The sequence below is a fragment of the Solanum verrucosum genome, unplaced genomic scaffold (assembly GCF_900185275.1).
Source record: "Solanum verrucosum unplaced genomic scaffold, falcon-dt-bn FXZP01000125.1, whole genome shotgun sequence".
Classification (NCBI taxonomy): Eukaryota; Viridiplantae; Streptophyta; class Magnoliopsida; order Solanales; family Solanaceae; genus Solanum; species Solanum verrucosum.
Window position 1 is genome coordinate 1087740 of NW_026019923.1, and position 21125 is coordinate 1108864.

A 21125-nucleotide genomic window follows, 5' to 3' on the forward strand; every position below is an offset into this window, starting at 1 on the left:
CGCGGTGAGTTTATATAATTGAGTTATTTTTATATAAATTCGTTATAATGAATTTATACAAATACAAACATATGAACTTTAAACAGTTATACAAATTATATTATACAAAAGTTATACAAACGTGTGAATTATACAAACTCGAAACTCTAGCCCACATAATTATTACTAAATATTGATCGCGAGTGGTAAATAACTAAAATTATAGCTATGATGACTAATTAACTAATATATATTTATTTAACCATGTAATTCTTTGTGGATTTGTATAATTCGCGGGTGAGTTTATATAATTGAGTTATTTTTATATAATTCGTTATAACGAATTTATACAAATATAAACATCTGAACTTTAAACAGTTATACAAAAGTTATACAAATTCTGAATTATAAAAACTCGAAACTCCAGCCCACGTAATTATCACTGAATGTTGGTCGCGAATGGTAAATAACTAAAATTATAGCTATGATGACTAATTAACTAATACTCCCTCCATTCCATATTAACTTAAGTTTTGAGGTGTTTCACACCCTTTAAGAAAAGTAGGTTAGAACATAAATTGAACATAATTTTTCATTTTTACCCTTATTAATTATTGTCAAAAATAACTAAACATTAATTATAATAACTAATTCCAATACTAACTTAAAGGGTAAAATTGGAATAATATTTTAAAAATAGTCTTGAAGATTGAAAACTTAAGTTAATTTAAAAAATGAAAAAGGGCTCAAAACTTAAGTTAATATGGAATGAAGGAAGTATATATTTATTTAACCATGTAATTCTTCCAATCACGAATACTCGATTTTGAGATCATCATTTAAGTTATATTATAGTTATTATTATAATTTTAAGAATCACGAATATAGTGATGTATCAATGCCATGTCTACACTAGAGCACTGCAGTATCTTTCAGCTTTGTTTGGTCGTAATCAAGGTCGAATATATATATATATATATCTTGTCCGAAGCAGTGTTACGAGATACTCCTTCTGTCTCAATTTATGTGACATATTTCGCTTTTCGAGAGTCAAACGATTTAAGTTTGACAGAGAATTTGTTCATGAAATCTTCAAATTATTTAAAATGAAGTTTATATATTTAAAATGAAGTTTATTATCTCCTCCTCACCCACCCATCCACCCACGCAACCTACCCAACACTCGATCACAGCCCTGCACCCTGCACCCTACACCCTACACCCTATCTCTATCCATCTTCATGACATTTTGCAAAATAACATATAAATATTTTTAGTAAAGAATTGTTTTTCGTAAATAATATTTTTTTTCATACCAAATATACCCTTTAAAATCTTACAAAGAAGAAGAAATAGTCAAAGGAGATAGGACCCATGAAGATACAAAGTTCAAAAAAGTAGCTTCAAAGGCATGGATATTAGTGGACAGCATGTTGTATATAGTCTTATGTTGGGCTCAAAAAGTCTTCGTGTACTGTACCCCCTACACACTATATATAACGTTTTTTGTTTTTTATAGCTCTACCTTCGAGGACGTTGAAAATTAACTTTACCACATTCAATTAAGTAGGCGTTTGGCCATGCGATATCATATCACGATATGGTATTGTGAGATGAAATCAGCGTTTGGATATGCGATTTTACGCTGATTTCATCTCATGATTCCATATCATGAGATGTGATATCATATTCTCCAAAAACCATGATATGGAATTACATGGTGATTTCATATCATGATTTCAGATATTTTAATACAATACTTGATCCATTAGTTTATATTTTGTTAAAACAACCCCACATTTATATTTACTAATCATTTGTTTCATATGTAAATAAAATTTATAATCACATCATTATTTTTAAAATTTATTATTCTCACCGACATAAAATTTATTATTCGCACCCACATATAGTCACTTTAACTCACACCTCACGATTGTGAAACTTTTCAACATTCACTTGAAACAATTAATCGGCATGTTAAAATAGTTGCCGAGGCAATTAGTAAGATAGCACCAACATTTATACAACCAAAAAATATGACTGGTGTACATTCCAAAATTCGACATAATACTCGATTTTGGCCTTAGTTTAAGGTAAAATTTCAATCACATTAATAAATTTATTTTATGGCCTTAATAAGTGCACATTTATATTTTATGTGTAAGTAGTGATGAAATATTTATGGTCTATGAACATGAAGATATAGTTGCGGAGGATATTGACCAACAAATGGCTCAAAGTAACAATGTTGGTTCGTCTTCTCGGTCACATGATCGAGAAATGCAAGTTCAACGTGAGGAAATTGTTTGTACTATGTCGGAGGATTATATTAAAGACTAGTACACTACAATTTATGTTTAATTTTTTTATTAAATTAAAGTTAGATAAAACAATTACTTAAGTGGAGAACAAATAACTTTGTAATAATTTATTATGCGATTTTATAATTTTTTATTTATTTGATAAGATTGAATAAAAAATTGGGCCTATTTTAATAGTTTTACAACTTATGAAAAATTTTTTGTTTATAAGAAAATATACAACACAAAAGTTCCATATCGCATGTCCAAACAAACCTTCAATTTCATCTCATGATTCCATATCATAATACCATATCATGATTCCATATCATGATACCATATCGTATGGCCAAACAGGCCCTAAGTATATAATCGTTTGCTAGTTAGAGTTATGTAACGTATTAGTCATATATATATATATATATATATATATATATATATAATAAAGATTTTAGTAATGAATATTTGTGAGTATAGTTATGTTTCTATATATTGATTCGATTTTACTAAATTTTTCTCGTTATTTCAGTATTGTTAATAGCGCATCACATTTCTTGAATATAGGATGATTTGCATCTCATTGTTGTGATCATTAGAAACGTTGAAGAATAGCTTTGATAAAGACAGTATTTGATGTCTTGATCTCTTTATGAATATTTAGGAGTTTGTGTGATATTTCGAGATGTCTGTTAGTGAGAATATATAAGTGCCGTTTATGTAGATATAAATTAGGGTTTAGAATATAAAAATCTTAACAAAGATTGAACTTAGCTTGCAAAGTCCCGTAAAATTTTAATATCAACGCATAGTATTAATTTTTATATTGTCTATCTAGTAATAAGTATAATATACATGAATTTTAATTTATATAAATTTTAGTACTTGTTTCTTCTCCAGGTCTTGTATAAACAAACCCTTGGCTCGTTTGGTGTGAGGGATTAGAAATAATAGTGATGGGATAAGGAAATAGTGATGGGATAAAAAAAAAATTATGTTGTTTGGTTGGCAAGTCCGGGATAACTTATCCCGGGATTAATAATTAGTACCGGGATAAGTTATCCCTCCCCATGGGTGGTATAGTAATCCCGGGATAACTTATCCCGAGATAGAATAGGTAAATGACAAATATGTCCCTTTAAATCCTTTTTATATATCATTTTTTACATTTATGTATATTTACATTTTTTTTAATACCATGTATAATAATATTTACTACTCCTTATTTTTATGATAATTATACATATTTTTCTATTAAAAAATTATACTATATAAATATAATTTTTATTTATGAATTTATTTGACTAATTCTTATGTTTATTTTATTTTGATTTCTCATAAATTTTCTTCTCTTTAATAAACTTAAGAGGAAAGTTCTATTTTTAAGCTAAATAAGAAAAAAGTTATATTTTTAAATACACATGGTACTTATCATGGGAATACATAAACAAAAATATTTAAGTTAAAAAAAATAAAAGTTTTATTTTAAAAAATGAATAACTAAAGCTCACAAAGAAAAATTTAAAAAGTTTAAATAAAGTGAAGGGTAATTTTGTAAACAAACAACTTGTTCTTAAAATTTATCAATATATATTATTTTGAATATAACAAACCAAACACTCAATAAGAAATAATCCCAGGACAACTTATCCCATCATAACTAATCCCAACATAACTTATCCCAACATAACTTATCCCATCATAACTCATATTCAAACCAAACGACCCCTTAACAGAAAACTGATATAGAACACGCCAAAAATTAAATTTCTTTTTTTTTTCTTCGAAAAGTAATTGTCATAAACTCATAATGATAGCTCCACGAGGCTACAACAGACTACTTCCTTACTCTCTATATATATATCAAAAAAAAAAAAAAAACTTGGGTAGACGCACTACAAAAGGAACCCCAATTACCAACAAAAAAATTCGTTGGTAAATTGATCAAATTGGTTGGCAAATTGAGTTACCAACCAAACGCCAACTTATATTAATTTGTTGCTAAAAGGCTTGTCGGTAAATATTACCAACCGATTTTAATTTGTTGGTAAACTTATCAACCGATTTACCAACCAAAAATCGGTTGGTAAACACCCAAAGATGTTGTTACAAAATTTTGAAACATGGCCCTGAAATTTCCGTTGGTAAATTTACCAACTAATTTTTGGTTAGTATATCGTTAGTACCTTTACTAACGAAGTGAAAAGGAGTTAGTAAATTTTTTTCTTCATTATTCGATTCCGTTGGTAATACGTTGGTAATTATAGTAAATTTTTGTTGGTAATTTACCAATAAATTTTAAATACTTTTATTTTTTTTTGTTTTCCATCCGGTGTCCGGTACCCCACACCGGAGCCCGACTAAATCCGGATTCACGCCGGGAAGTCCCACATTGGGGAGTAAAGCGCTCCCTAACAAAGGCGACTCCGTACCCGAGGGGAATCGAACCTAAGACCTCTAGGTTAAGGATGATGCAGTACTTACCACTCCACCACAACCCTTGTTGGTAATAAATTTTAAATACGTTAGTATGATTGTTTGTTTTTCTAATAAATCTACTAATTGATTGTTAGTTTGTTGGTAATATATCATTCAAGGCGACTCTGTATCCAGGGGAATCGAACCTGAGACATCTTGGTTAAGAATGTAGGAGTACTTACCACTCTACCACAACCCTTGTTGGTAATAAATTTTAAATATGTTAGTATGATTATTTGTTTTTCTAATAAATTTACTAATTAATTGTTAGTTTGTTGGTAATATATCATTCAAGTTCAATGTTAGGTTAGCAATTGATTGACAATATGTTCAAAATATTATTAATTGAATGATTATCCAATAGTAAAATATTTATTAATTTAATTTATTGCATTTAAAAATCTAAGAGCACGAATATAAATCCAAAAATATTAATATCAATTTTATAAATCATATTTGAATGAAACAATTCAAAATCGATGACAACAAGTTAAATTAATCTCAATATGACACATCATTATATCAAAATTTTTAATTTGAGAACGTTTACCAAAAATATTGACCAAATCTAAATTTTGGCCAAAATTTAAAAGTTAAAACGCCTAATAGCAAAAACTGAAAATGGAAGCCTCAAAACCTGAACCAATGTATCCATCCTATTAGATATAAAAATGACCTTCCAAAGCTAATCACGCTGACATAATTCTCATCAGAGCATGTTTAAAAAAAAAGTTAAGCAAAGTCAAATTTTGGCCAAAAGTTAAAAGTTAAAACGCCTAATGGTACAAACTGAATATGAAAACCTCAAAATCCAAATCAACCATCCTATAAGACGAAAATGACCTTCCAGAGCTAACCGCGCTGATGAAATTTAAATTTGAGCATGTTTCCCAAAAAAATTGACCTAATTCAAATTTTTGCCAAAAGTTAAAAGTTAAAACGCTTAATGACACAAACTGAAAATAAAAGTCTCAAAACCCGAACCAACCATCCTATGAGACCAAAACTGAACTTATATGGCTAACTGTGGTGACAAAATTTCAATTCGAGCACGTTTATCAAAAATATTGACTAAAGCGAAATTTTGGCCAAAACATAAAAGTTAAAATACCTAAGGCACAAACTAAAAATGGAAGCCTCAAAACCCGAATCCTCTATCTTATTACATCAAAAATGACCTTCCGCATCTAACTGCACTGACGAAATTCTCATCTTAGCACGTTTATCAAATAAATTGATCGAAGTTAAATTTTGGCCAAAACACACACTAAAAATGAAAGCCTCAAAACCCGAACCAACCATCCTATTAGATAAAAAATGACCTTTGGAGTTAATTAGTCTGACGGAATTCTCATTTGAGCACGTTCAAAAAAATATTGACCAAAGTCAAATTTTGGCCAAAACATAAGATTTAAAACACCTAACGGCACAAACAAAAAATGGAAGCCTCAAAACTTGAACCAACCTTCCTGTTAGATAAAAATGACCTTTCGAAGCTAATGACATTGATAGAGTTCTAATCTGAGCACGTTTACCAAAAAATCGACCAAAGTCAAGTTTTGGCTAAAATTTAAAAGTTAAAACGCCTAACGACACAAACTAAATAAGAAAGCCTCAACACTAGACGCTGATTTACCAAAAAGTTTAACTTCAATTGATAAATTTACCAACTATTCAAATATAAGTTAGTAATTAATAATTTACCAATAAATTTTATCACAGTTGGTAATAGTTACTATTCAACTTAACATTCATATGTAATATTACCAACTAATAATTAATATGTTGGTAAATTTTACCAATGGATTAATGATCGGTTGGTATATTACCAACTATTTTAATGATGTTAGTAATTTACTAACTACAATCTTTATTCGTCGGCAAAATTTTCAACTAATTGGATATTGGTTGGCAAGTATACCAACAAATTACATTTCATTACTAATTTACCAACACATTTATATTTGGTTGGTAAATTTAGTAACACAATTTTACCGTTGGTAAATGTTTGGTTAGTAATTCATTGGTAATATGTTAATAAATTATATAAACATTTTTTTTATCATATTTACCAACCGATATATACTTCGTTGGTAATATTACCAACAAAAGGTGTGCGGTAGTAATATTTCAGTTGGTAATCCATTGATAAAATGTTGCTAAATTTGGCGCCATTTTTTCCTGCCGTATTTACCAACTAAAATACTTAGTAAGATTTTGGTTGGTAATCTGTTAGAATTTCGTTGTTAAGTTTTAAAATATAATTCAGTTAGAAATATGTTGGTAATTTGTTAGTAGAATACTAACCAACTTAAGTTGTTAGTAAAATCTGTTGGCAATTTAGGGTTTTTTTGTAGTGACGTATGGTTCAGAATAAGGATATCTTATGATTAAATAAAATATTTGATCATAAATTTTAAATATTTTTTTGTTTTATTTAAAACTAGTAAAATTATCTGTGCTTCGCGTGAGAATTTAATACCACAAAATTTATAAAATAATACTTAAAATCTATCATGCATTAAAACTAAAACACTATATTATCTTACATACAAGATTACGTAGTAACAAACATTAATAATATAAAGAAAAATGAAAATTATTACATCTTATCATTTAGTCTTAATAACATAAGCATAAATTATAAATTAATGATTGTAAAAATACATATCAGGATCTGTATAATAAGTAAAAGTGTCAGTGAGCCACTCAACATGAGCAAAATATACAAATATTTAATTGGAAAGAAGAAGAAGAAGAGGACGAGGTTCAGGATTTTTGTTGTGTTGAAATGAGAGGAAATCCCTCTATTTATAGACAACAAATGGTAGTATGAACAAATATTTATTGTGCCTTATCAGAAATGTTACAACTATTTGGAAAAGATGCAACCCTTCGGAAATGTCACAATCTTTCATAAAAGTCGCAACTCTTCATTAAAGTCGCAATTTTTCATTAAAGTCGCAACTTTTCATTAATGTCACAACTTTTCATAAAAATCACAACTCTTCATTAAAGTAGCAACTTTTCATAAAAGTCACAATTTTTCATGAAAGGAAAGACTAATTTTGTAAATAAATAAATTAAAAGAAAATTTTGATTTGTAATAGCGCCACGTAGGCGGGCCTAAGGTTCTCTTATATATATATATATATAGTAAAAATTAGGCAAATGACATAGTATAAGAAAGAAATTACTTCCTTTCCCTACTCTTTCATTAATTACCAAAAATCCCTTTTTTTAGTGTTTTTCGGATACATAATATAGCAGCACGGATACTTTAATTAATAACGGGCGGATACTTAAATTATTAAGTTGTTGTTATCAATTATTAAATTAATAGCAGTGTGGATACTTAATAACGGGCGGATACATAATATAGCAGCACAAATACTTTAATTAATAACGGACGGATACTTAAATTAACGGGCGGATGCATAATATAGCAGCGCGGATACTTTAATTAATAACGGGCGGATACTTAAACTAATAAAGTATCCAATTAAGTTGAATTGGGGGAAAATAAGGGATTTTTGTATTTTAGTAAAAGAGTAGGGAAATGTTGAGAATAGGTAAAGAAGTGTTGTGTATTTAAGTAATTTTTCCATATATATATGATATGATATATGATGATTAATGATGATATTATGTTTAGTTAGATTTTTTTTGCAAGGAAATAAGATAATGTTTTATTTAGAATTTATAAATATGGAATTGCAAAACAGATTTGAAATTCAACTGCAAATAAATAAATTGTCATGGTCAAATGACACAAACAAATAATCTACATCCTCTATGCGATATAAGATTTAAGTTGGTTTTTTTTTTTTTAAATAGAAAAATTTGCAGTCGCTATCTTTTGGGTGCGCATAGGGTAAAACTCATGCTCCTATACAATAGCTTGCAAATCACATAGGAGAGTCAAATTCCATGATATGATTTATAATGTGGTCCAGTAACCAAATTTCTATCTAGTTTTTTATTATTTTATGTGATTTAATTTATACGATATACATTTCTTTTTATTATATCCAAAAAAAGAACAGTTTTTTTTACTTAAAAATATTTTTAATTTTTATTTCTAATTTTATTCAAAGATTATAGCCACACAAATGTTGATGACTCGAGAATGATAAATAATTCATGATGAGGGAAAATAAACAAAGGGCCCAGTAATAGTTAAAGTTTTGTATAAATAAGTTTGGTTACTTTATAATGTCTGATAGGAAAAGAATATACCTCTCCTCTCATGCTTGAAAATGTATATGTAATTGTTTATTTAAAGAAATGTTCACATTTTTTCATTTAATTTTTTTCCTTGTCTAAATGACTTTAGACAAAGCAAATGATGCATCTTGAAATATTTGTAAGGATGATAAATGAGTTTAAATTATATATATCATCATTAATTTAGATTTAATTAATTTAAAATTGGATCTTTAAAAATATAATTACCTTTCCTTAAGATGACAACATCACTACCTGGTAGTGAATGCGGCTTTATTTTATTGAAAGTTGAGGTGAAGTAAGAAATTGAAATTTATAATTTAAGATTTTAATCTTTTTAATTTACTTAGCAAAACTCGACATTGTTGAATACATAGTTCAACTATATTATAAAAATACAGTGAGTTTACTGCTAAAAAGCTTTAAACTTAAATCTATTAAATTTAAATTTTGAATTCGACTACACTAATATTATTTTAAAAATTGGAAAAGTTATAAAGGGAGGTTAATATTTTAAAAATATCAGGTGTGAGGTCCAGTAATTTTAAAAATAATTACTGATATATTACTACGGTGATGGTCATAATTTGATAACAATCAATTTGTTTCTTGGGACAGTAAAAAGGACCCTATTAACTTTATTTAAAAGGGCAAAAAAAAGGAAAAGGTATATATGGAGCCAAAAATTAGGGTAACTTTTCAGTTCTAACCTAAAAAACTGAGCAAATTACGGTTCTAAAGGCTTAAAAAAGAAGGTTCTTTTTGCAAAGTGTTCTCTGTCCCAACAAGCCATAGTGGTCTTTGAGTATGGGCTCTAGCTACCATTAATGCTTCTATTTTTAATTTACGTGACATATTTTAATTTGATATATATAATATTTGAAAAAAATAATTATAAGAAATTGTGTTTTAGAATAAGTCATACAGATGCTCTAAATAATTTTATTAAGATTAAAATATATACTTTAAAATTTAATTGTTGTTAAATATAAATTGTCATTTTTCTAATAGTCAAAATGAAATGTGAGTCATATAAATTATTTGTAATATAAAGAGAGTACAAAAAATTGCACGAATTGCTTTTAAAATGCATCGACCCTTAATTACTTATCCTTAAAATGAGTTGATCATTAATATTTATCCTTTAGCAATTGAAATATTGTCCAGTGGGACATATGTGTTTTTAGAAACTGAAGTCGTGTGAATATAATTTGGGAGATATTATAACATAAAAATATATATTTATGTCTTGCGAATATTTCTTGTTTGTTATGAGGGGTATACGGTAAAGACCAACACAAAATAAGGGCTTAAGTGTCAATGACACATCAAAATAATTATCAATGACTTTGAGAATGAATGATTTTAAACTTTTGACTTCCGCTTGTTCGATAAACAAACTTTTAAAGTAAAAAGCTAAGACTATCCCATCCAAGATCATTCTTGTAAATCGTAAAATGAGTCTCGAGATAAAGAAATAACATGCAAATACCATTTTTCCAAGAAATTATGCTCAATAATCTTGAAAATAAGTGATTTTGACCTTTGATTTCGCTTCCTCCATGGACAAACGTTCAAAGTAAAAAAATGAAGGTTTTATTCATGGGTAAAATTTGTTATACTTAAGTTTTGTTTATGAAGCAAGCGAGTTACAAAGTCATGACTCCATTTTTAGGCTATTTTGATAAATCATCCATATTTAAAAAAAAATATTGTTTATCATGAGGTTTTAAATTCTACAAATAACATCATAGAATTTGAAGCTTTATCATATGAATATTATTCTATAATCACAATATATATAATGTAAAAACTGACCATAAGTGAATTTTACCTCCTTTTTTCAAAATAAATAAAATAAGAAGTGAGTTTTACCCTTCCATGATACCAGAAAGTTGCTATTCAAAATTGTCTCCAATTCCTAGAGAGGAAGTGAGAAGTAGAATTATTACTATTATTATAACAAAAAAATAATGTTAACAGACATAGGTCAGTTATACATGGCCCTCAAATTAGGACTTGAGTGGTCCACTATAAAGATTTTTTTAATTTCCCCAATATCCAAACCAGTTTTATTGACAATAAAGTATGAAAATTTCATGTAAAAGAAGGTTGAGACTATACCTTTTCATCCTTTTTATCTTCTACTCTTTTTATTGGATTGGGTTGATGGGGGTGGTGAGGTTGATTTCGGGACGTTGAGTTGGTGAATAAGTGACATTTTAAATGATGTGAGATGATTTGAAGAAAATCGTGTGTTTAGTTTAAAACAGATAATATTACATCTTAATAATCATATTAAGAGTATATTTGATTTGAACTAGTCCAACGACTAATTTTGAGTCGCTAGTTTAAAAAAGATAAGTATACAAATGTCACAAAATGATAATGTGGATTCAATTTATTGTTATCACTCATATACAAACTGATTTATTACCTTTACTTGTAGCGTGAATACGCTCACACATAATAGAAGCTAACCATGTGAGGTTTGATTGTTATATTTATATAAATTCGAATAATATGAGTGAAACATAATTAATCTCTAAGATAGAATATGAGATGACGAGCTATGAAGAACTAACTCGGTTTGTGCCATGTAGAACTTAATTTAAGAGGGAAATTGTTGAATGTGCTAACAAAATTTTCAATAAAAAGTTGATAAAAATAATAAACTAAATACAAAATGTAGTAATATTCAAAGCATCACTCGTTCATGTACACACTATAAAGGCTTAAGTCATTAGCGGCTCCTTAAAGTTGTCCGCATAATTCACTTAGACACCTCAACTAAAACTAGTACCTATTGAACACTTTTATTAATTCAAAAATTGTTTCTATTAGGCATTTTTTGATAATCAGCAAAATATATGAAGAGTGTGTTAACACTTGCGGTGACGTTGCAAAACGGTTAATTAAAAAATAACATGTGGCACTGGGCCCAGAAAATTATATAAAAAAAAAAATTGTTTAAAATTATTTCAAACACTTTTTATATCTAATTTTTTTTAAAAGAAAAAGAAAAAAAATGAAAATATCAACCTATTCTACCCAACCCCACCCCCTCCTACCCAACCCTCTTTCATCTTCATCTTCTTCCCAAAACACATTCTTTCTCAAATCACAAAACCTAATTTTTTTCAAATAACTTGAAGATTAACTTTAAAATATATATATATATATATACATTTTCATACTCAAAAATTAATTCTTTCAAATTTTTGAATATCATTTTTGATAAATTTAATGGGTTTATATATGAATTTGAGTAAAAATCTTTGTTCGAATATTGTGATAAACAAATATCGGCTAACTTTTTTTATACTTAAAAATCATTTGTCTTCTTTCTTCTTCTTCATATTTGTTCCTTATTTTTATGAGATTTGAAATAAATCACACGACTTACTTTCTTTCAAATCTGAATCTTCATAGTTGAGTTTCATTTATCTTCATATTTGGAAGAAATAATATTATTTTTTTTATAAAAAAGAAAGAAAAATAATGTTGGAGCTCAAATGAAGAAAGTTTTGCAAACTAAAGTAGAGAAAATGATCAAAATGGTCCTTAATGTATGGGCTTTGATTCCATTTGGTCCTTAATATATGAACTTGATGGAAATGATCCTTTATGTATCATAAATTGTGATCAATTTGGTCATTTAACCCTAAAATTAATATATTTCATTTTTTTTGCCGTCAAAATACACGAAATATGTAAAAGAGGCGCTCATTCAAGACTTTCCTTCCCCTGTTTCCAAAAATTCCAAAAGGGCACATCAATTTTTTTTTAACCAAAAGGGCAAAGGAGCGATTTTCTTCTGACAAAATTGACGCCGTTACTCCTTTAAAAAACATAAAAATCGCTGCCGGTCCAATTTTTTTTTTCTTTTTTCTTTAAAATCGCTGCTGTGGATTATTTTTTTAACAACGTTGCCCCAGCAGCGTTTAAAAAATAGAAATAGCTGCTATAGTAGCCATTTTCTTAAAAAAGTTTTTATTTTTTTATTAAAAATTCTTGAGGCGGGACTACTTAAAAAAATAATGGAAAATTGTTCCACGTGTAGCGATTTTAGTTAAATTTTTTTTCTAAATAATCATTGTCTTGGCAGCGATTTTAGTAAGAATTTTTATTATTATTTTCCAATTGCTGCTAGCAATCAAAAAGTATACAATAACAAATTATAAAGTAACTCAATTGGGAAATTTTTTCTATTGAAATCGCTGCCGTGGCAGCGATTATTTAAAAGAAAAAATTTAACTAAAATCGCTACACGTGGAGCGATTTCCCATTATTTTTTTAAGCAGTCCTCACCTCGAGAATTTTTAATTAAAAAAAAATTAATTTTTTTTAAGAAAATGGCTGCTATAGCAGCTATTTCTATTTTTTAAACGCTGCTGGGGCAACGTTGTTAAAAAAATAAATTCATAGCAGCGATTTTAAAGAAAAAAAATATTTTTGGACCGGCAGCGATTTTTATGTTTTTTAAAGGAGTAACGACGTCAATTTTGTCAAAAGAAAATCGTTCCTTTGCCCTTTTGGTTAAAAAAAATTTGATGTGCCATTTTGGAATTTTTGGAAACAGGGGAAGGAAAGTCTTGAACGAGCGCATCTTTTACATATTCCGTGTATTTTGACGGCAAAAAAAAATGAAATATATTAATTTTAAGGTTAAGGACCAAATTGATTACAATTTATGATACATAAAGGGCCATTTCCATCAAGTTCATATATTAAGGACCAAATATAATCAAAGTCATACATTAAGGACCAAATATAATCAAAGTCATACATTAAGGACCAAATATAATCAAAGTCATACATTAAGGACCATTTTGATCATTTTCTCAACTAAAGTATGAAGAAGATGATAGGTAGGGAGTGGGGTCCTTTTCTTTTTGGAAAAAGATGTAAATGAAAGAAGAAAAATGTTTCAAGTGTCAATAAAAGAAGAAAAAATGTAAAAAAATTTCAAAAAGACACTATTTTGAATCTTTTCACGCGCTACAGGGAAGTGCAAAACACATTTTTGCCATATCAGTGTTTTGTGTTTAATAGGTACATGTTTGAACAATTTAGGTGTTCAATAGATACAAGTCTTAATTGAGGTGTCTAAGTGAATTATGCAGACAACTTTAAGGGGCAGTCGATGACTTAAGCCCTCTATAAAAGTAATAAAATATAGATAACCTATCTATCATGACACAAATAAATTCAACGATTCAAATATGTGACATATAATTAAATCATACGAATACAAGTGTAGTCTATCCTATCACAAATATCATTGGTTAATTCCATTTCTCAGAATAGTAACTTATACATATATCACACACACGAAAACAACTTTACCGTTAATCGAAAAAGAAAAAAAAACCCTCTATTGCTTTTCCACTATTAAATCATGAGTGAATCCAAGGGTAAGATTTTCTCTTAAACGATGACACTATAAAATCATGTTAGAAAGTAGAAAATACATATACCTATCACTTGTTATCTTTTTCCAGAGTCTACACAATACACACTCTATTTTCTCACTAAACTTGTCCACAATGCAGCTAACTCACTAACCCCAAAAACACACAAAACAAAAAAAAAACACTCAAATATTATTGTAGAAAATATGTTTCAAAGAAGCTACATTGTGATTTTCTTGATTCTAACTTCATTTTTTCCACTTGCTTTTGGGATTTTCTTGAATGTCACTACTCTTCCTGGTCAGCATCCTGATCCTGAAGCTGTTGCTCTTGAAGTTAATAGGTAATAAAAAACATTTTTTTTTTTTATGATTTTAACTTGTTTTGTGTCTTTCTATGTTGTATATTTGCTATATGTTCTGTTTTTTCACAATGTAGAATTCCACATTCTTGAACAAGAGGTGGGGGTGGGGGTGGGGTGATAGGAATGAAGGTGAGGTGTGTTTGAGGGTAGTGAAAACATAATTAATAAACGGGGAATGATACTCGTAAAACTTGTTTTTTGTATTTCCATTTGGGAAGTCATTTAATACTTTTTTTAAAGAATTTATTTTCCAAATAGAAAAAATGAAATACATTTTCCTTCGTAGCGAACACACTTAAAAAAACATATTTGGGTATGGATTTTTTTCTTTATTGATATGAAGTGTGATAATATGATATGATGACAATGTTACCGTTATTATTTATCTGGAAGGAAGTTTCCCTCTTTTTAGAGTTTTATGTAGTGTAAATCTGAATTAGTCGGGGATTTACTCTGGGTACTGAGCAACGGCTGGAAAACTTGAAAAATAAAATAAAATTACAGGTTAATTGTACCACATTTCATTTATTTTTTCTTGTTTATGTCTTTCTCTGTTGTCTGCTTGCTACTCTGTTCTTTACATGTTCTGTTTTCCATAATGTGGGACTCCCCACTAGGTAGGATGGATACGAGGTCTTGTGTACGAGTTTTGAGTATGAGTTTTCTTGATAAGGAACATTTTTCTCCTTTAGTACGCAATAAAAAACCGAGTTAATCGAGGCCTCAATACAGATACTAGACAAACGAAATAAAGGTTAATAATCCCACATTTTGTTCTTTTTCATTTATTTTTTCTTGAGAATGAGGTGTTAATTAACATTTTACCCTCTACATTCAAGAGACTTTGTAAATAATGAGCAAATTTTGTATTCCTTTTGATTAGTTTAGAGTTTGATTTCTTGCATAAATTAAGTTTATCTTCTTCATTCTTTTGTTTTTTTATTTTATTTTATTTTTTTAAGGAGGGAGAGGGTTTGGATTTTTTCTTGTTTTTTTAATTGGCTTTATGAGCTTTAATTAACTTTTTAAAGTGTTCTTAATGTAGGTAGATATGAATATTTATTGGTTGATTATTTTTCTCTTTTTAAAATAAAAATAAAAATAAAAAATAAAATCATAGCTTTCTCCTTTTATGAATATCTACTTGTAGGCCCTCAAATCACTTTAATTAGTGGAATTATTGTTTTTCAGCCATAGATAGAAATCCATATAGCTTTTGTCTTTTTGTTTTGCGACTTGTTTAAATGTTCCATAACTCATTGCCTTGTTTGTACAAACATATATAAAGCTAGAGGAAATTTTTTGTTCATTTACATCATTGACCACAAAACATTTCTTTTATTCTTTTTCTTATAAGGTGCAATTCCATATTCCTTACTCAAACTTTTCCGTGGGATTTAACTTCTATATACTGATACATTTTATTAGCGTAATCTCTTGTACCTTTCATATTTTCAATGTGTAAATAATTAAAGTTCCTTTCGCCCTTATGGCTTTGGTCTAGTGACAATAGTGGATTGCGCGACATGTGTGTTCAACACATGTTACAAGTTCACCCATGTTGAATGAACTTATTATTCAATGAATTTCAAATCGTACATCATTATCTATTATAGTTTCTCAATTATAAATTAACAATAAGTTATTGCAGGAAAGTGAATGCATCACTCTCAATTTTCCAATCTAGAAGAAAAATGTTGTCTTACACAAGTAGTGACCAATCCTCTTGTCAAACGGGCAACCCTATCGATGATTGTTGGCGATGTGACCATAGTTGGCAACTAAATCGCCAAAGACTAGCCGATTGTGCCATCGGTTTCGGTCAATATGCCCTCGGTGGTAAAGGCGGTCGTTACTATGTGGTCACCTCATCCTCGGACCCCGACCCCGTGAACCCGCCACCTGGCACTCTCCGATACGGAGTCATCCAAGAGGAACCGTTATGGATAGTATTCTCAGCCAATATGGAGATTAAACTCTCGGAAGAACTCATTTTCAACTCGCACAAAACCCTAGACGGACGTGGGGTCAATGTGCACATAACGGGAGGGGGTTGCATAACGTTACAATATATCTCCAACGTTATAATCCACAACATACACGTACATCATTGTTACGAATCGGGCTATACGAACGTACGTTCGAGCCCTACACATTTTGGATACCGAGGCAAGTCGGACGGGGACGGAATCTCGATTTTCGGGTCACGAGACATATGGATAGACCATTGTTCATTGTCCAATTGTAAAGATGGATTAATTGATGTAGTTATGGGGTCAACGGGGATAACGATATCAAATAATCATTTTTCACATCATAATGAGGTAATGTTATTGGGACATAGTGATGATTATTTGCCAGATTCAGGTATGCAAGTCACAATATCATTTAATCATTTTGGTAAAAAATTAATTCAAAGAATGCCAAGGTGTAGAAGAGGATATATTCATGTTGTCAATAATGATTTTACAAGATGGGAAATGTATGCAATTGGTGGAAGTGGAAGTCCTACTATTAACAGCCAAGGAAATAGATATATTGCACCCTTTGACCCTTTTGCTAAAGAGGTACACTTTTTTTTCGTTTATTTTTCCTAGTCGATATATACTGATTATACATATATTATACATAAACAATTGGTTGAACTTAATTATTTGAAATATAACATTATGCTTGTCTTCTTTTTTCTTTCTATTTTTTCATGCAATAAAATAAGACTAACATGTCTTTAATTAAAGAAAGAGTACTAATTTGGAAAAGAATTTTAATTTTGGGTGTATTTGGATTAAAGTTATGAGCTACATTATTTAAAAATTTCTAAATACTTTGTTTTATCTTTTCTACTTTAGGTCCCATGCTTTCCATTCTTTTCAGTCATGTCTAATATTTTTATGCCAATAGAAAATATAGAGAAAACAACTAATACTTTTTGTTTTTAGTCTTATTTTATATATTATTAGCTTGAGATTATCTGCTCAATTTTTTCAAAATGTCAATAGGTACGTGTTAAATTTTACAAATATTAATTTTAAAGAATTTGACATGCGTTCGATATTGTTTCAAAAAGGTCGAAGCAACATAAACTTAAAATGAATTCAAATTTTTTAAAAATAAATGATAACTGAGGATTCGTATAGTTTAGTCAAATTTTGTGCTTTAAATTGCATTGGATGCCCATTAATGTGAGATGTGATGTGTGTGGGGACACTACATGAAGTGGTGGAGCCCTCAGCAGAATTTAATAATTTTAGTTATATATTTACATCATAAAAAATATTTAATATCTACAAATAATTCATATAGAACTCGAAAAATAAAATGACAAATATGATTCATAATCCATAAACTAATTCTCTTGACTCCATCTCTGACTGACAACATACATTGGTGGATCAGTTTAAAAGGTGTCAACTAACATCCAAATTACTACTTTTCATATTTCGACGTGTTTTACTAAAATTTCTGATTTTGTCACTGATCGATTATAGGTAACAAAAAGAGTGGACACGGATGAAGGAAAATGGAGAAATTGGAATTGGAGAAGTGAAGGGGATGTAATGGCAAATGGAGCATACTTTGTGGCCTCTGGTGAAGAAGTTGAAGTTAAATATGAAAAAGCTTATAGTGTGGAGCCCAAATCTGCTGATTTTATTGACCAAATTACTTTAAATGCTGGTGTTCTTATTCACAGGTTAACTCCTTTTACTTTCCTTCTTTTTCACTTTTCCCTCTAAACTTTACTTTTTTACTTTTTCTATCACACTTTTGGTGCTTTATGTTACTCTAATTAGAGTAATCAACACCTTAATAGTCCCCTCTTAAGACTTTTGTGACAAATAATTATTAGTACTAATGTTATTAGTTGTAGTAATAATAATTTAGGGTACTTTAATATTTTCTAAGTGACACAAGAATTATGTCTAAGAAAATGTCTCATCAAATTTGAATTTTCAAGAATCCAAATGGAACATGCTCCTCACTAGTTACAATAAAAAAATGTTTTAGTTATATATATTGTTAGTAAATGATTTTTTTTATATTATTAAAATATTCAAAAGATATTTATACATAAGCTTCTTGTAATTATGAATAAGATAAAAAATTATCTGCTATAACAAATAAAAATAAGATGAAAAGGGGTTTAATTGAGTAATTATGAATAAGATGAAAATTACTGCTATAACAAATAAAAATAAGAAGAAAAGGGGTTTAATTGAGTCCCTTTTATATAAAAAAAATTTGTTGCACAAATAGATCAAATTTATTTATTTTTTTTGGTTCTATTTAACCAAATAATTTCCTTGATATAAGATTTTTTTTAGGTATGTAACTTAAGGCGGTTCATCGATCACATGTTCAAATTCTAAATAGGACATTCTAACAATTATTTAAATCCCCTTTATGAACTTTTAGTAAATTAGTGTGATTCAAATCTAAATTAGTCGGATCAATCAATAGAAATAGTAAATGGAATTAATGTTTTTTTTGTGACTATAGTTCTTATTTTGAGTTTACTAAAATGGAAAATTTTATGACAATGAGCAGGGGCAGCAACAGTGGAAAATGGACTGCTGCCACCAACAATGACACCGAATCCGCCGGAGATGACGGTGGAGGGGAAGATCTCGTGGCGATTTCCGGCGACTCCGACGACGATTATGGTGGTGATGAAGAGTCTAGAAGCTCTTCAATTTACTCTAATTTCTCCTTGTTATTTAATTTTCTAATGACATTGTTAGCCTTATTGTAGTCTTAAAAAAAATTAAGACATTTAAAAAAAAAGGAAAACAAATTGTCCTTTTTTTGCAACTATTTAGAAATTGTTGTTAATGTGTTTTGAAGGTACTTAAATTATCTGTGGTGGCATAATTGTCGCCCTGAACTCTTTAATCAAGAAAAATTTACAAGATTATATCTTTACATGATCATTAGCGGGTGTGAAATGAGCGAGTTAAAATAATTTGCTCAAATTATATGGATTGAGTCAAGATGAACTAAGTAATAATGGGTCATCATTATATAATTTGCAGAACTCTTACTAAGTTTTATGATAAAATTATCTAATTAAAGATCGAGGAGTATATATTATATGTGATATTTCATATATTCACTAATTTAGATTCAATTATTAAAAGCAATCTTATAAATTCTAGCCCTTTAATAAAGGATATACATGTATTTACTATTTTACTATAATCTTCGATGTGTATATATATACTAATTGATTTGAAGTAAAATATAGAATTTTACATGTTTTATATGTCAACTAAGAAGTAACCAGATGGTTCCTAAATATAAAGTGAAGATTTACAACTTCTTATATTATAGTCCAATTTTTTTTAATGTTTTTTTCTCTTTTGCTGGTTCTTGAAAACAACTTAGTGATAAATAATTCAGAATCAACATAAGTCTAGGAGGAGATACATTAATAGATAATGTTATTTGCTTCGTAAGAATAAGAATTTACTTCTCTGAAAAATAAGATATTTACGAGATCAAGTGTCTTAAGTTAACGAAAAATCAAAGTTTATTTTATTCTTTTCATAATTACATTGACAATAATATAAAAAAAATGGATTGTTCATAGCAATTAAAAAGTGTTTATTAATTTATTAGGAGACAAATTGAACTAAATGGATGATGTTGTTTTTCTCTAATTATTTTGTTTGTCACACTCCAACATCCAACCAACTTATTTATTACTTTTTAAGAAATAATTAATAACTTGTTAATGACAAATGACATGATCAAGTTGTTTTTTCCACTTTATATCCTAGTTGTCTAACTTGCTTACTAAACATACTGAGATGGATGAAGAAAGAAGATTATCCACTTTTTTTAATAGGAGGGATTTGATTTTAAATCATTATCCAATGGGTTAAATGAAGTTTAATTAAAATGATATTATTATCATCCCATTTTTTATTTTTTTAAAAAATCATGTATACTTTGTACTTATCTTTGGGATGGCATTATTTTTCAATTGGTGGTGATTGTATACTTTAACCTACTTGATGACCTATGGCTATGAAGGGATATTATATAAAAATTATCTCCAATTTTTTCGAAAGAAATAAAACGTGCATATTATAAGCTAGTGTTTAGTTTTGTTTATATATTGGAGGATTTATTTAATTTATTCGAACATATTAGGATGGGATTTAATCCCCCTCCGTAGAAATATGAGTTTAAGGTTTTATAATAATAATAATACTAAAAAGGAAACATTATTATGGGATTTTAAAGAATTTTTGTAATTTGAAAAAAAAAAATAGGGATAGAATATAATTAGCTGAATTTGTGTAAAATATACTAATGATAATGTATTAATACACATGAAAAATGATTAAATTAATAAATTCA

The 21125-nt window shown here is 28.6% G+C and overlaps 2 protein-coding genes across 2 annotated transcripts in view; both read left to right on the forward strand.

Annotated features, from left to right (window-relative positions):
* LOC125826321 (uncharacterized) overlaps positions 1–21125 on the forward strand; it is a 198133-nt gene that overhangs the window by 37908 nt on the left and 139100 nt on the right. The gene's annotated exons all lie outside the window — the stretch shown is intronic.
* On the forward strand, positions 14521–19524 carry LOC125826244 (probable pectate lyase 12). Its single transcript, XM_049505565.1, has 4 exons — positions 14521–14741; positions 16414–17329; positions 18251–18453; positions 19308–19524. The coding sequence occupies exons 1-4, from the start codon at positions 14605–14607 to the stop codon at positions 19510–19512; spliced, it is 1461 nt and encodes a 486-aa protein (XP_049361522.1). The 5' UTR covers positions 14521–14604; the 3' UTR covers positions 19513–19524.